General features: G+C 37.4%; 3 protein-coding genes across 4 annotated transcripts; 1 reads left to right on the top strand and 2 right to left on the bottom strand.

The window, feature by feature from the left end:
• Positions 1 to 316: 316 nt before the first annotated feature.
• Positions 317 to 1,931, bottom strand: LOC113114132 (heterogeneous nuclear ribonucleoprotein A0-like). The gene has a single exon (XM_026280902.1). It carries the CDS (start codon positions 1,671 to 1,673, stop codon positions 786 to 788), a length of 888 nt encoding a protein of 295 aa, XP_026136687.1. The 5' UTR covers positions 1,674 to 1,931; the 3' UTR covers positions 317 to 785.
• A 1,918-nt stretch (positions 1,932 to 3,849) lies between these two features.
• Positions 3,850 to 5,535, bottom strand: LOC113114131 (heterogeneous nuclear ribonucleoprotein A0-like). Its single transcript, XM_026280899.1, has one exon. The coding sequence runs from the start codon at positions 5,473 to 5,475 to the stop codon at positions 4,552 to 4,554; it is 924 nt and encodes a 307-aa protein (XP_026136684.1). The 5' UTR covers positions 5,476 to 5,535; the 3' UTR covers positions 3,850 to 4,551.
• A 3,149-nt stretch (positions 5,536 to 8,684) lies between these two features.
• On the top strand, positions 8,685 to 14,711 carry spdl1 (spindle apparatus coiled-coil protein 1). 2 transcript variants are annotated; one of them, XM_026280894.1, is made up of 12 exons: positions 8,685 to 8,794; positions 9,314 to 9,478; positions 9,570 to 9,746; positions 10,045 to 10,239; positions 10,320 to 10,469; positions 12,049 to 12,147; positions 12,403 to 12,513; positions 12,594 to 12,734; positions 12,819 to 12,922; positions 13,003 to 13,190; positions 13,579 to 13,858; positions 14,332 to 14,711. In XM_026280894.1, exons 2-12 carry the CDS (start codon positions 9,314 to 9,316, stop codon positions 14,489 to 14,491), a joined length of 1,770 nt encoding a protein of 589 aa, XP_026136679.1. In that variant the 5' UTR covers positions 8,685 to 8,794; the 3' UTR covers positions 14,492 to 14,711. The 2 variants fall into 2 exon arrangements, with proteins under 2 accessions (XP_026136679.1, XP_026136680.1); XM_026280895.1 differs by lacking the exon at positions 8,685 to 8,794 and adding an exon at positions 8,806 to 8,823.
• The last annotated feature ends 213 nt before the right edge of the window (positions 14,712 to 14,924 follow it).

Consider the following 14,924-nt stretch of genomic DNA (forward strand, 5'->3'; position numbering starts at 1 on the left):
TGTATGGCTCCCTTAACAGACATGCCAGAGATCAACTCATAAGTGCTCCATGAACTCAGTGGAGTGTGTCATATAAAAGAACACATACAAAATCTGAAAACCACTGTTACGATTACACCGATCTGGTGACTTCAGAATAAGGGTTTACAAAATAAATTGCGCAAATCATAGTACACTTATGCCTACACATTGCATATTCCTCAGTATATAGAACCCAAAAAAAAGTAATATTTGCCCAAGAGCTTAAAAAGACAAAACGTGAAAGCATTATGAAAAGATCAAAAGACAATTGAAGAAATGGACCATACAGACAAGGTTTATGAAAAGAGGTTGTTTAATGGTTAAAATGCTCTTAATGGCCACTGTTGGATCAAATTAAATATTACTTAAAATAGTTTTATAATAGGAACTGTGTAGTACCATTAAAACAAATTAAGTTGCATTTTAAAACAAAAAGGCAGCCATGAAGTGAAACAATGAGCTGCTTAAATTTCATTACCCCTGAGTTTCATCTCAAACGATGGACAGGCAATAAACCGAAAACAGATCATACAGAAGCCTACACGGTTTTTAACCAGGCTTGACTTGCGTTAAACATGACCACTTCAACCTAAACAAAAAAACGCAATGCGTGTCTGCTGGTACTGGTAATGGCACAGAACATTTCTCATTTATACCCAATACCAAACAATTAGTTTTAAAAGTCCAGAGTCCAAGTAGTTTGCGTAAAAAAAGAAAAAAAAAATTCAAATAGAAGTACAGCTTAAAGAGTCACATCTGTGCTTCTAATATCCACCATAGCCGCCTCTTCCATATCCACCACCACCGCCGCCGCCTCCGCGTGGGTAGGGCGCACTGCTCCTGCCGGCATAGTAGCCGGTTTTCACAGCGCCGTAACCTGAAGGTTGCTGTCCATAACCCTCGCCGAAGTCACTGTAGCCATTCCCGGTGCCGTATCCGCTGCCCATCTGGTCGCTATAGCCTCCTCCGTAGCTACTTTGGCTTTCGTAGTTGCCATCGTTACCGTAGCCGCCGTTCTGATAGCTGTAGTCGCTATAGTAACCGCCTCTTCCGCCGCCGTAGCCGCTTCCCCGGCCCATTCCTCGGCCTCCCCTGCCGCCGCGTCCTCCGGCACCTTGCATCTCCTGTTTGGTGAGAGCCTTCTTCACCTCCACCTTATGTCCGCTGATCACGTGGAACTTCATTACGACGGCTTTATCGGCGGAGTCGTTATCTTCAAAGTAAACAAAACCGAAACCTCGCTTTTTCCCGGTGTCTTTGTCGGTGATGACCTGAGCTTTCTCGATGGCACCGAACTGGGAGAAATATTCTTGGAGGTGTTCGTCCTCGATGTCGTCTTTCAGTCCCCCGACAAATATTTTCTTGACCTTGGCTAGTGCCTCCGGTCTACCGGCGTCTTCCCGGGCCACCGCTCGCTTCAGATCCACGTTGTTGCCGTCAACGACATGAGGCCTAGCTGCCATGGCGGCGTCCGCTTCCTCGACGCTCGAGTACGTTACAAAGCCGAAGCACCGGGAACGCTGCAGCTGCTGGTTCATCACCACTACGCAGTCGGTCAGCTGTCCATACTGTTCAAAATGTGCCCGCAAGCCTTCGTCGGTTGTTTGGACGTTCAGGCCGCCAACAAACAGTTTACAGAGCTGGTTAGTCATTTTCTTACAATGGACGTACTGGCTGAGAACACGCGGAGCGGAAGAAAGAAGTCAATGCGTTTCCTTTTCTGCGCGTCAACACATACGTAGTGGACTCTGATTGGATACAAAGCAAAGCACTTAAATTAAACCCATCCTTAATTAGCAAGACGCATTGTAGACTGGAACTAGAATCAAAGCTAATTTGTGCATCCATTCGATTTGGATTTAAAAATGTATTTTTGTAGTAAGCACATTATTAAATGTGTTATATGTGACCTTGTACATTCATGTAGCAAATGCCATTCTTCATTGAATACAGGAAATATAAGGGAATTGAAAAAGTGCGATAATTTTTTTTACATTTCTATTGTGTATATAAAAAAAAAAAAAATTTGTTATACCCAGTATTGTAGTATTTATTTTGCTGCAAATAATATTTGAGTGCAATTTATATAAAATATATTTTAAATCTCTGTACGGTCTAGTAGTAAATTTCTAAAAGCGAAGAAATCACACACACTATAACTATGCACATTTAAACCCCATTACAAAGTTAAATCCTATTTTAAAACACTTTTTAAAATTTTATGGCCAGTTTACCATATTACGATAGCGGTTCATGGTGAGCAAAACTACTCTACACAAATGAGTTTGTTATTCTAAAAAAGTATATTTTTATTAGAAAAATATTATATTTTGTAGAATAGCCTGGAAGCACTATGAACAACCCCAAGGTAACTTTACTTAGATTAAGTTTTAAGTTAGATCAGATGTTTGGCTTTGTTGCGGTCACCAATGTTGTCTGCTTTTTGTATCTTTAAGTGATTTTGGCACAAAAAAAGGAAAACATTCTTGTTAAATGTTAAAACATTAACAGAAGTATTTAATTAATCCAAACTACTATTCAATCTTATTCATACGTATAAAGTGAAGAGATCAGACATAAGATTACATACAATTTTACACAAAAGATTAGCACAGCTATTGCTTTTAGATTACTTTCATAAATGTTAAGACACCCAGAAAATTTCAGTAAAAATTAGTAAAGTACCTGACTTACTGCTTCATTACCAATGCAAGAAACAGGTTGCAGCTATTTTTTAATAATGCAAATACATAACAAAAAGTCCACACAAGTATAATTTAAATGCATACCAACATCAGAGCGCCTGCATCAATATCACAATGCATAAATACTCAGTACTGTGTAGCTGCTATAGAAAGAGCTGTTTGCATGTTATGCAAGTCAAATTTAAAAGTGATACTTTAAATCCCCCTGCCCAATCTATTTGACCACCCGCGTGGGCACATGCGCACAAATCCATCTCAAAATAATCTCTCTCAAACACACAAGAATAATTTCAAAAAACTTTATTAAAAATGTATACAAATATTTATAAAAAGACACTAAAAAACACACAAAAAAATGGGTTTTAATGTTTTTTATTAAAATGTAAACCTTTATAAAATGATTTAAATTGAAAAAATAAAATTCCATGTCATCATTTCACCAGTCCATTATTAAAATCATAACTACTCTGTGGATTGTGTAGATAACCAAACTCCATGGCCACAGTTGATGTGGGCAGAGTCCGGAATCCAAGGTTTCCTAAGTAGGAAGACAGGAAGAAAGGGGAACACATTAGTCATTCAAAAAAAAAGTTGCTCAAGAGAAAAAAAAATCCTTAAAATAGCAGAGCAAGTAAAGGCCCTAATAAGCAGCGGTGTTACAAACCCAAATTCCATCGCACCAGGTCATCTAAAGTCCACTTGACTTATGGAGACTAATTAAAAACAACTTAAGGAATAAATATAAACCATTTATATAAAAAATTGCAATACTTGACCAACACGTAGTGAAGACAGGTTGATTACATACCTAGATTGCAGGGTGATATCCTAATGAGATATTTCAGTCCTATCACAATCGCACCCAGGTACTGAACAGGTTCCCTGTACAAACAAACTGCTACAGCTATTTTGAAGTACTGGAATAACTGAAAGAACACCTATATTTGGGAATCAAAAGTAAATATAAACCATAAACACTATATAAATATATACTTATATAGCACTGAATGTGGGGCAGTGTTAGGTTGATGTCAAGTATTAATATAACTACATATAATATATATATGCTTAAATCTCAGGTGTGAAGGAAAACCTTTAAAGTCTTATCAGCCAAAACGCCGTCTGAAAGGATAATTAAGCTGTGAAACTTTTATTTAAAAGTAACATACAATTGCATATCAATGTTTAACAATACTGGATTGATCTGAAGACATAATATACAATACACAAGAGAATGTTGGAAGTAAATGCTCATACAGCGTTGAACTGAACATGAGTGGGTTTCCGCGCTGGTTTACAAAATAAAAAGACATAAGGAAGCCTAATCTATCCCATCATGATAAACTAATTTGGAAAAACTCGTGGTGGGTTTTATACAGACGAACAAAAACTCAAAACTGCATGCGTTTACCCCCCCATGACAATAGGCAACAGTTTATATAGAAAACAGGTCTACGTTACTGAGAATGCATTTTGACAACAAATCGCCAGTGTTTAACAAAACTGATTTTTAAAACGAATGGGTTACGAACAAATCGCATCTTAAAAAAGAAAAGAAAACAGCCAGGGCCAACTTTGCTGCATACCCTAAAACGTGGAAAATAAATGATATATAATAGAACGTGTCCTAAAACTAAAGCTGGTCGAGCAAGTCAGGTTTCTGGGAAGAGATCTTCTTCCTACCTGTGAAGAATTGAGGTCTTTAAGGTACGCGTTCACAGTGTCCGCCATCTCTTGCATGGCCGGGTGAATGAGCCCAATGTGGAAACCGAGAGAGCCTGGGGGAGGGGGGGAGGCAGCTTTCTGAGTCTTCTCCCAACGCGCTTTAGTAGCCCCCGTAGCCACCCCTGCCGTATCCAGACCCACCGCCACGGGAGTAGGGGGCTCCGCCTCTGCCGGCGTACGTGTTTCCACTCTTCATGGGCCCGTAGCCGGAGGACTGCTGGCCGTATCCGCTACCAAAGTCACTGTAACCGTTACCACCACCATAGCCTCCCATCTGTTCGCCGTAGCCTCCTCCGTATCCACCCCCGTAGCCTCCGCTTGCATAGCCGCCGCCGTAGCCGCCATCACTGCCGCCGTAGCCTCCGCCATAGCCACCCCCGTAGCCGCCGTAGCCTCCTCTCCCGCCGCCGAAGCCATTTTGATTCCGCCCCATACCTCTTCCTCCTCCTCTCCCCCTGCCGCCTCGAGCTCCGCCGGCTGCCTGGATCTCTTGTTTCGTGAGCGCTTTCTTGACCTCCACTTTGTGTCCGTTGATCATGTGGAACTTGAGCACGACGGCTTTGTCGGCCGAGTCGTTATCTTCGAAGTGGACAAAGCCGAATCCACGCTTCTTGCCGGTGTCTTTGTCAGTGATGACCTCGGATTTCTCGATCATGCCGAACTGCGAGAAATAATCGGTGAGGGTGTTCTCCTCGATGTCTTCTTTTAAGCCTCCGACGAATATCTTTTTGACTTTGGCGAGTGCTTCGGGTTTCCCGGCGTCCTCGCGAGCCACGGCTCTCTTCAGCTCCACAGTTTTACCGTCTACTACATGTGGCCTGGCGGCCATTGCTGCATCAGCCTCCTCAGCGGTGGAGTATGTTACGAAGCCGAAACAACGAGACCGCTGCAGTTGATCGTTTTGGACCACCACGCAGTCCGTTAGTGTCCCGTACTGTTCAAAATGAGCGCGGAGCCCATCGTTGGTTGTTTGGACGTTCAGGCCACCAACGAAAAGTTTGCAAAGCTGCTCCATTGCTGACATATCGTTCCACTCAACCGCCGTAACGACTCTACTGTTAAAGAAAGGGCCTTTTTTTAAACGACTGTCGTCATGACGCAGTGTCCTCTCCTGCAGTAAACCCCACCCCATTCGCTGGAAAAGGCGGGCTTTGTGGAATTGTGTAAAAAAAAAAAACTGAAAAAAAAGACTATTTTATACAGTCTATGCAACAAAACAAACAAAATAAAAATCACATATATCACTGCATTTTACATAGCATTTTGAAAAACCACAGTTTATAACGTATAAAATGTGAAATAAAAATAAAAAAATTATAATTGTGAATGTCAAATTAAAATAAAATTTCTAAATAGGCCTATACCTAATTTTAAAACGAATTCTCAAATATGGATCTTATTTTCTACAACTTGGTATGTAAAGTTAGTTTAATCACTTGTAATTTATGTGGTAGCATAAAATGTGAAAGTCACTTCAAATGCTAACTTTTTGTATTCATAGGTCTAAAATTTACGTTTTAAAAAAACATAGAGGCAATGCATTTTTTTGAAGGAACCCATCTAGAAAATGTTAATTCTCTGTAGGGTTTAACAACTTCAACCTAAAAAGTTGAATCTACATGATGGTGGCAGCTTAATTGTCTAAAAAATATATAGGCCTATGGATTTTGACTAGTGGTAACATGAAATAGTAAAACAAATCCTATTTTAATGTATTTATTTAGATTATTTATAATAATTCATGTTGGCTATCGGCCTATGTGCACACACACACACACACACACACAAATATTATTTTCTAATGTGTGGCCGGTGGAAAAGTCAGACATCACAGACAAATTTGCTTGCTAACTAAAGCAAACATATTAATTAAACCTTTACAATTAATTCAGAACGCGGCAGCAAGATACATTTTTAATGAGCCAAAAAGAATACACGTCACACCTCTGTTTATCAATTTGCACTGGCTTCCAATAGCTGCTTGCATAAAATTCAAGGCATTGATGTTTGCCTACAAAACTACCACTGGCTCTGCACCCATTTACCTAAATTTGTTACTTCAGACTTATGTGCCCTCTAGAAACTTGCGTTCTGCAAGTGAACGTCGCTTGATTGTGCCATCCCAAAGAAGCACAAAGTCACTTTTACGGACTTTTAAGTTAAATTTTCCCTTCTGGTGGAATGAACTTCCCAACTCAATCCGAGTAGCTCAGTCCTTAGCCATCTTCAAGAATCGGCTTAAAACACATCTCTTCCATCTTTATTTGACCATCTAACTTTAACACTCACTATTCTATTTCTATTCTTTAAAAAAATCTAACTACCTTTTTAATCTTTTTGTATTCTATTTTCTTTTCATTTATTATGCAATTGTATATGTGTGTGTGTGTGTGTGTGTGTGTGTGTGTGTGTGTGCAAAGACCTCTAGCTTGCTCTATTCTTTTTTTTATTTTTATTTTTTATTCTAGCTGTTTTCTTTTTATTTATTATATTACTTAAAATCCCATGCTACGTGTACTGTGTTAAGACTTGTTATAGCACTTATATATCATTGCTTTTTTGTTGTTGTTTTTGATTACTTCCACTGTCTTCATCTGTAAGTTGCTTTGGATAAAAGTGTCTGCTAAATGAATAAATGTAAATGTAAATGTAACTAAAGCTGAATTTTATAATGAACTTTATAACTTTATAAAGCTGTTCCATTTTATTTGAGTTTCATTGAGAGGGCAGATACATGACTTTTCCACTCAGCATGAGCAATAGGAACTGATAGGCGAGATCTGCATAACAGATGAAATGTCTGGAGCCAGCACTTTACAGAAATTTGGTGACACTTACTGTTGATGGGCGGAGATTGTGTCTTTGTATGAGAATATCTCACCTTTTAATATGCAAAACACATCCACCATCTAAGTGTGAGATGAGGTCTCAAGCTGTTATAGCTGCTTATTTTGAATTGACCTAAAGAATTTAGATATGCAATATGACTAACTGTATTGCATAAGGTAGAAATGCATTACTTTTGGCCTTATCCAAATGACACAATAAGTATGAGAATGTGATTCATGGGTTCTACACTTGGTATTTAACATTTACAAATCTGATCAGTTCTTGTGATCAGGTCACCCAAGAAAGATGTTAATACCTGGTTTAAATAGTGCCATGTTGTTTGCAGACTGAGTGTATTTAGAAACTAAAAGCAAGGAATTTGGACCCGTTGACAACCTCCCCAGGAACCATATGTTAAGTGATGTGTAACCCCCTCCACCCTCACACTTCCTGAAGGAAAAAATAAAAATAAAACTAATGTCATTCAAAATACTTCATATATTTGTTTCTTGGTTATTACAATCTCATTTATACCAAGGGCAGGACTTTAAATAGACCCACACAAATAATGAAATGCAATTTTGCACTAAAATATTATGAATGAAACTTTTAACAAGTTTCTTTTATTTTACAATACTTTTATTCAGCCAGGAAGGACACATTAAATTGATCAGTAACAGTACTATTACTCAGTAACAGTAAAACATTTATAATGCTACAAAAAACTAATAAATACTGTCCTTTCGAATTAATCAAATAATCCTGAAAAAAAGAATGTTAGGGTTTCCTTAAAAAATATTAAACAGCACTGCTGAGACTGAGACTTCTTATGAAAACATAAAACAATCTTGCTTTTGAATGGTATTGTATTTGTTGTATCCCAGCCAGTCATTATTAAAAAATATATTTTTTTGTATACTATGTTCTTGTTTAAATAAATCATTCTCAGTTAAATGTTAGATGTTCAGTTGCAACAAGGGCAGCTTTTGCAGTTACATTTTCAAGACAACACTTGCTGCTTATAGACTTTTGTTGTTTATAATTTAATTTAGACTAAATGTATTTTACTGACATTTTATAGAATGGTTTACATGCCATATTACAAGAGTGGGCCAAAAATAGAGAAACTTAACTGATATATATATATAGAAAATGTAGAAAAATGTTTGCCCACCTCTGATCTAAATGAGTTATTTTAATAACAAGTATGACCACTGGGTGAGTATATATATATATATATATATATATATATATATATATATATATATATATTAATGTAGAAAAATGTTTGCCCACCTCTGATCTAAATTAGTTATTTAAATAACAAGTATGACCACTGGGTGAGATTGGAGAGACTAGAGGGCGCTATTGGGGTGTTTTGTAAAGGATAGTACATCTCGTGTTTTCTCGCGATACGTGTTTGACGACTGCTGCAGAATTCAAACTAGCCGTTTGAATTGAAACAAACATCTCGAGCTAGAAAGCGGTTAGGGCTTTTCATTCTTCAGTATAAGGTTGGTATCGCCAAATTTTAAACCTAAAGGAAAACACTTTTAGATATGTATTTTGTTGTGTAGCTGTGAATTAAATGTGACATTATAAAAACGTTCTTATTACTAGTGACAAGCGATGTTTTTGATCGAAGTTTGCAGTTAGCGCTTTGTAACAAACTAATGTGTTTAACGCTATAGTGATAAAAACATCAGATCATGTTATCATTTACTCATCCTCATGCTGTTCCTGACCTATTTGACATTCTTTCTTAAATGAAAATAAGAGAATCACTGTTACTATTTGGAGAAAGATGCAATGAAAGTGAATGGGCTGTAACGTACTGGGGCAAACATTTTAAAGACACACACACACACACACACACACACACACACACACACACATATATATATATATATATATATATATATATATATATATATATATATATATATATATATATTTATATATCTCAGGAGAGAGACAAAAAGAGTACAGATTCCTCTACACAGGTAGATTATCACATATTCTCTGATTTTTAGATGTCAGATCTAGAGGATGAGATTAAAGTGTTGCGGCGGAAGGTCCAGGAAGGAGAAGAGGCTCTTCAGAGGGCTGGGCAGTATGGACTTCAACTCTTGGATGACAAAATGGATCTGCACAACAAATTGGAGGAACAACGAATTGAGATGTCCAATGTCATTGAGGTACTACTGACCCAGCATTTTATCGCCACAGTATGACAATTGACAGTACTGTTTATCCGTTAACAAGTCCTTAAATGTTCTCTAATTGCAGGCCCTGGAACAAGAGAAATACTCGTTGCAAAGGGAAACTGAGTTAAAGGCCCGGATGCTGGAGAGTCTGCGATCAGAATTTGATCTTGTCAAAACCCAGCAGAAACATCAAATCGAGCAGCAAAAAACTCTGCTGGAGAGGAACCATGCACTTGAGCTCAGTGATTTAAAAAATAAGGTCAGTATATTTGCTGTTTTCATCTTCAAAAGTAGTATGTTTTATTTTGTTCTCTGTATATGAACCAGAAGTTGCCATTGGATTCATTTATCTTCAATGTTTTAATCCAATTAAATTCAAGTATGTAACTTTTTTTGTGTTAAAATTATTTCTGATAATTTGATAAAGGTATGAGTGGGCAGGAAATCTGAAAACCATTTTAAATTTTAAGTAGTAGCAAAAAAAAGCATAATTTCAAAAACTTACTAATTGTGTAACATATTGTCCTGAAAAAAAAATCTCATATCTTTCTTTGTAGTTGGAAAAAATTAAGACCGATTTAGAGGAGGCTCAACTTGCTGGGAAGCAGATGAGACACAAGTTGGACCAGCAGTCTGAAGCCCTAAACGGCAAAACCGAAGAACTTCGTGTCCTTACAGAACGTGCACATGAAACAATGTCCTCAGAGATCCTTGAGCTGCAAATGCAGAATATGAATATGGAATCAGCAATGGTAAAGTACTTCACCATCTTTATTTTTAATTGAAGAACATGGTTTCATAGAAATTACTGAAGTGTGACCTTGTCTTGCAGGAGACTTTGGAGCAGGAGCTTCAGGAGGCAAGATACAAAGAAGAGCAATTACTTTTGGCCAACACCACCCTCCAAAGACAACTAGAGAGACTCACAGAAGAGAAGGAAGAGAGAGAGAAAGAGGCAGTGTCCTGCTACAATGCATTGGAGGCATGTTTATAGTAAACATTTTAGAAAAAACAACAACATGTATTAACACTACCTTTCAAAATTATGTCGGTAAGATATTTTAATAGAAGTCTCTTGTGGCTCACCAAGGCTGCGTTTATTTGATAAAATACAGTAATTGAAATATTACAATTTAAAGGGGTCATATGATGTTGCTAAAAAGCACATTATTTTGTGTATTTGGTGTAATGCAATGTGTTTATGAAGTTTAAGATTCTAAAAACACATTTTCCATATATAGTACATTATTGTTTCTCCTCTATGCCCCGCCTTTCTGAAACGCGTTGATTTGGACAAAGCTCATCGTTCTAAAAAGGTGAGCTTTGATCGGCCAGCTATCCGTGCATTGAGATTGGCCAAATGCCTCAAGCGTGTGATGGAAATGTTGCGCCTCTTAACAAACTGTCATACCATCTCCCAACAGGACAAGACTCAATCCAGCTGCTCTGCTCGTGCACATCCCATCATCAGTTCTCTTTAGCAGTTCAGTCAATGTACTGTTGAGAGTAACTGAATGACTCAAGATTAGTTTTTTTTTTTGCATCAGAGGCAGTGTCAGGCACGTTAATAAACCGAATAACTGAAGTTATTTGTGGATTAGTGCATACTGAAGATGCAAACCATTTCAAACGATTCAGTTTGATTTGGTGAACTGGAACTCTGTACTGCTCAAAACTCACATTTGAATCATCAGTGGCAAATAAATATAAAAAACCTAACATTACTTAAAGGCTGTGAGTCAGAAGTGGCAGACTGTCCTTGCAAAGTTGGAACTGCCTCACTTTATAGAAACAACTGTTGTGGCACAGAGGCACTGTAGGCTACTGGTTCAGGAAACAGTCTTCACCCTCCATAAAATGCACACCACACATCTGAATATTTGGGTTGAACTGTTCTGGAACAGTGTTGTAAATACAATTTAACCATTGATTTTTAGTGTTTCTAGTTCTAGTGTGTCCTCTTTTAGAAGGCCAGTGAAACACAGCGTGTCCTCCACAACATGGCGCCGGCTGTAACAACGAGAATAAAAGTTACTCCTTTCTTTGTGTGAAAATTTGGGTTGCGTAATGCAAATCTTCTGTTCTCTTTGGATTTTAGACTTTAGTCTTTGCAACTTTACAAATCTTCTTTATGCACCATGTAACACTCCAAAGAGTTAAGAAAACTTGAAATCACATCATATGACCCCTTTAAGATAACTTTTGTTGAATTTTAATATATTTCAAAATGTAGTTTATTCCTGTGATGGCAAAGCTGTGGTTTTCAGCAGCCATTATTACAGTCATTAGTGTGTCACATGATGCTTCAGGAATCAATTTTATATGTTAATTTAGTGCTGATGAAATATTCTTTTGGTGTTGGTGGCAGTCGTGCTGCTTGATTTTTTTTGGGGGGGGGATTGTTTGATAAATAGAAAGTTGTAAAAACACAGAATTCTGATGCACTTTTTCTTTTGCTGATTCAGTGTAAAACATAATCAAGTGAAAGATCTATTATTATTATTTTTTTACAAGATTTAAAAAAATAAATAAAATTACATTATTTGTTCTTTTTTATGTAGAAAGCTCGTGAAGCCAACCAAGACCTTCAAATCCAGCTGGAACAGGTGTTGCAGCAGGCACAAGATCCAAACAGCAAAGGCAATTCCTTGTTTTCTGAGGTACATAATTATGCATTGCTTCTTCTACTAAAGATATTTATGTCTGCTAAGAGATTTCATCCTAACTCTAGCTTAATTTTGAAAGCATCTGAAAAACATTTTATAATACCTATGCAATACCCCTTTTTTTTGGTTAAAAAATACATAGTAAAATTGCTGTAAACGATTAATATAGAAATAGTTATTATTAAATGTTGCAAGGGGTTATACTTAAATTCCTTTGTGCCATAACACAAAATATTCGGAATTGCACAGTTAGAGGACAAGAGAGCAGAGATGGAGCGGCAGCTGAACAGCATGAAACGACAGCACGAGTCTCTACAAAAGCAGCATGCTCTTACCAAGCAACATATGCACCGCATGAAGGTAAATAATATTTTATGAGAAATGTTTTGTGTTTTATTTTAGGTTTTATTTTTTATCTTTCCTTTTGTCTGTTGTTTTAGATGCAGATAGCCACCCTTATGCAGCTCCAGGGCAACAGGGCCGACCCAGCACAGCTTGAAAGATTGCAATTCATGTTATCTGAAAAGAACAATGAGATAGAAAGCCTGATGATGAAAGTAAGAGAACTGGAGAAAGAAAAGGTGAGCTTTGCATATTACATTCAACATAAAAAGTAAAAATATTACAGTTTGAGAAACTAAAATTATTAACTCTGTCACCAACAGATGACTGTAAAAGACCAGCATCCACCTGCCCCCTCTAAAGAGGGCGAACTTGTGGATGAGACTTATTACACAGACCTATTAAAAATGCAACTTTCAAATTCGAAGTATGTGATCTCTCATTAATTATTTGTACTGGTGGTGTTACCTCAGACTCTTTCAAAGCATATGATATGTATGTGTATAGGAAGGATGCAGAGAAACTGAAGGACGAGTTGTCCATGGCAAGAATGAAGGCTCTCTCTGAAAGTCAGAGAGTGCTGGAGTTGGAGAGGAAACTCTATGGCACAGAGCAAGCACTAAAACAAAGACACAGTGACAATATGAGGCTCCAAGTCAAACTTGAAGAACTAAAGATGAAATATACACCTAATGGTAATTTTTTTTCTTCATCTCTGAACCTTAGTTTTGTGCATAAGTCAGTTTAGAGTGCAACAGTCAGTTTCTGTAAGTAAGAATTACTTTCGTTTTCTCAAGAGTGACAAATTGTGCAAAGAACTGCACCAATTTAGAATCATGCCAAGTGAATTAAAAAAAGCACTCTTTAGCATCCATTTCCTCAAGGCACTGTGAAACAGGCTGGTATGGTTAGCTGGTTGGTTAGGTTCATGAACTCTTTCATGAAGACTTTCCTAAAAAAGTATAGGAAAAGGCCACGGAAAAAGTGGGTGGGTACTTTTGCACTCTATTGGTTAACTGCTGTAATAAATCATCTTTGTGCTGCAATTATATGCTGGTAATAAATGTACCATTATGTATTCAGAAGTGAACAAAGCACAAGTACAGAAACGCCGACGGGAGAAGTTTCCTGTACCTGTTCCAGAGGAGAAGTCAGCATCTAGCAAAGCGGAAACTACAACCATGGATACTGAGCCAAGCAAAGGCTCCAGTGAAAATACAGAGGAAGAAACCCTCAGTCATCCCGTTGAGAAGCCGGTTGTGATCCCGTTGCAGTCCGCACAACCTACAGAACCCAACCCCCGTGAAAGCAAGTCTGTTCGAATCTGCGACGATCCCCCAGTCTGCATTCCTGATGCACCCAGGTCAGTGCCAACCTCTGCATGCCAACCAATCTCTTTTCTCCTGCGCTGTGTCAACTTTACAGTCTTTGTCATCTTCCTCTTCCTGGGTTTTATGAGAACACTCACTCCTCGACCGTCACTTCCCGCTCTACCTCTCAGGAACCCTGTAGCTCGAAGGAACTTATTTTGACATTTAAGCTCATTTGATCTTGGTTTAATGACTACACTATGCGAAGATGAACTGTTAAAGGACTGTTAAAACATTGTGAAATGTAGCCTAATATTAGAAATTGTTATTAATATTAGAAATACATAGTTGTTAACATTTTGCACAGTAATTTGCGATAATTAAAAGTTGCACTTTTAACAAAACACTCCTGTGGCAGTAGCAGTAATGGTAGTTGCAATTAACTTGATGCGGTTTTATGACATTTACATTTTAGCACTTAAGGTCTGTATTTTGAACCACCACAAACTGAATGATTTGCCTGTAGGTCTGCTGTAAGTGACCCCAATAGCAAGAATGAGGATCAAACTCATCAAAGCAGTGAAACGGAGGAGAACTGGAGAACTGAAAAGAAGAGGAGAAAGTACCAACAGCCCACTCACGTTAGCTCAGAAAAAACTATGGCAAACGAGTGTGCTCAACAATAGTTTGGCTAATGTAAAATGTGAATCCTTTGTCATTGTTTTTCATAGTTTAAAAAAAAAGAAGATATTGTGTATGTATTTTACAAGTGTATAATTTACAACATTATTTTGTGGCTTGTCCTGTATATGCACATGCTTTTTAGAAAAATTTACTTTTATACTTGTATTAATACTTTGTAATATAGTTCACTATTTGAACTATTTAATAAAAAATAAAAAACTGAACTAATCCAGCCTAATTAATTGATTAATTTTTTTTTCAACTTGTGTGCCTATTTTATATATATTTTTTTTTTTATAACCGTTTACAAACATGCAGTGTATAAGCTATTGTGTTGTTGTATACTGAGTACAGTTTTGCCATTTTATAAATTCTGCTTCAGCAGTATTTGTGCAAATGGTACCTTTATATAACCATTAGTTATTACTATAGCCT

Source organism: Carassius auratus, chromosome 14, assembly GCF_003368295.1.
Source record: "Carassius auratus strain Wakin chromosome 14, ASM336829v1, whole genome shotgun sequence".
Classification (NCBI taxonomy): Eukaryota; Metazoa; Chordata; class Actinopteri; order Cypriniformes; family Cyprinidae; genus Carassius; species Carassius auratus.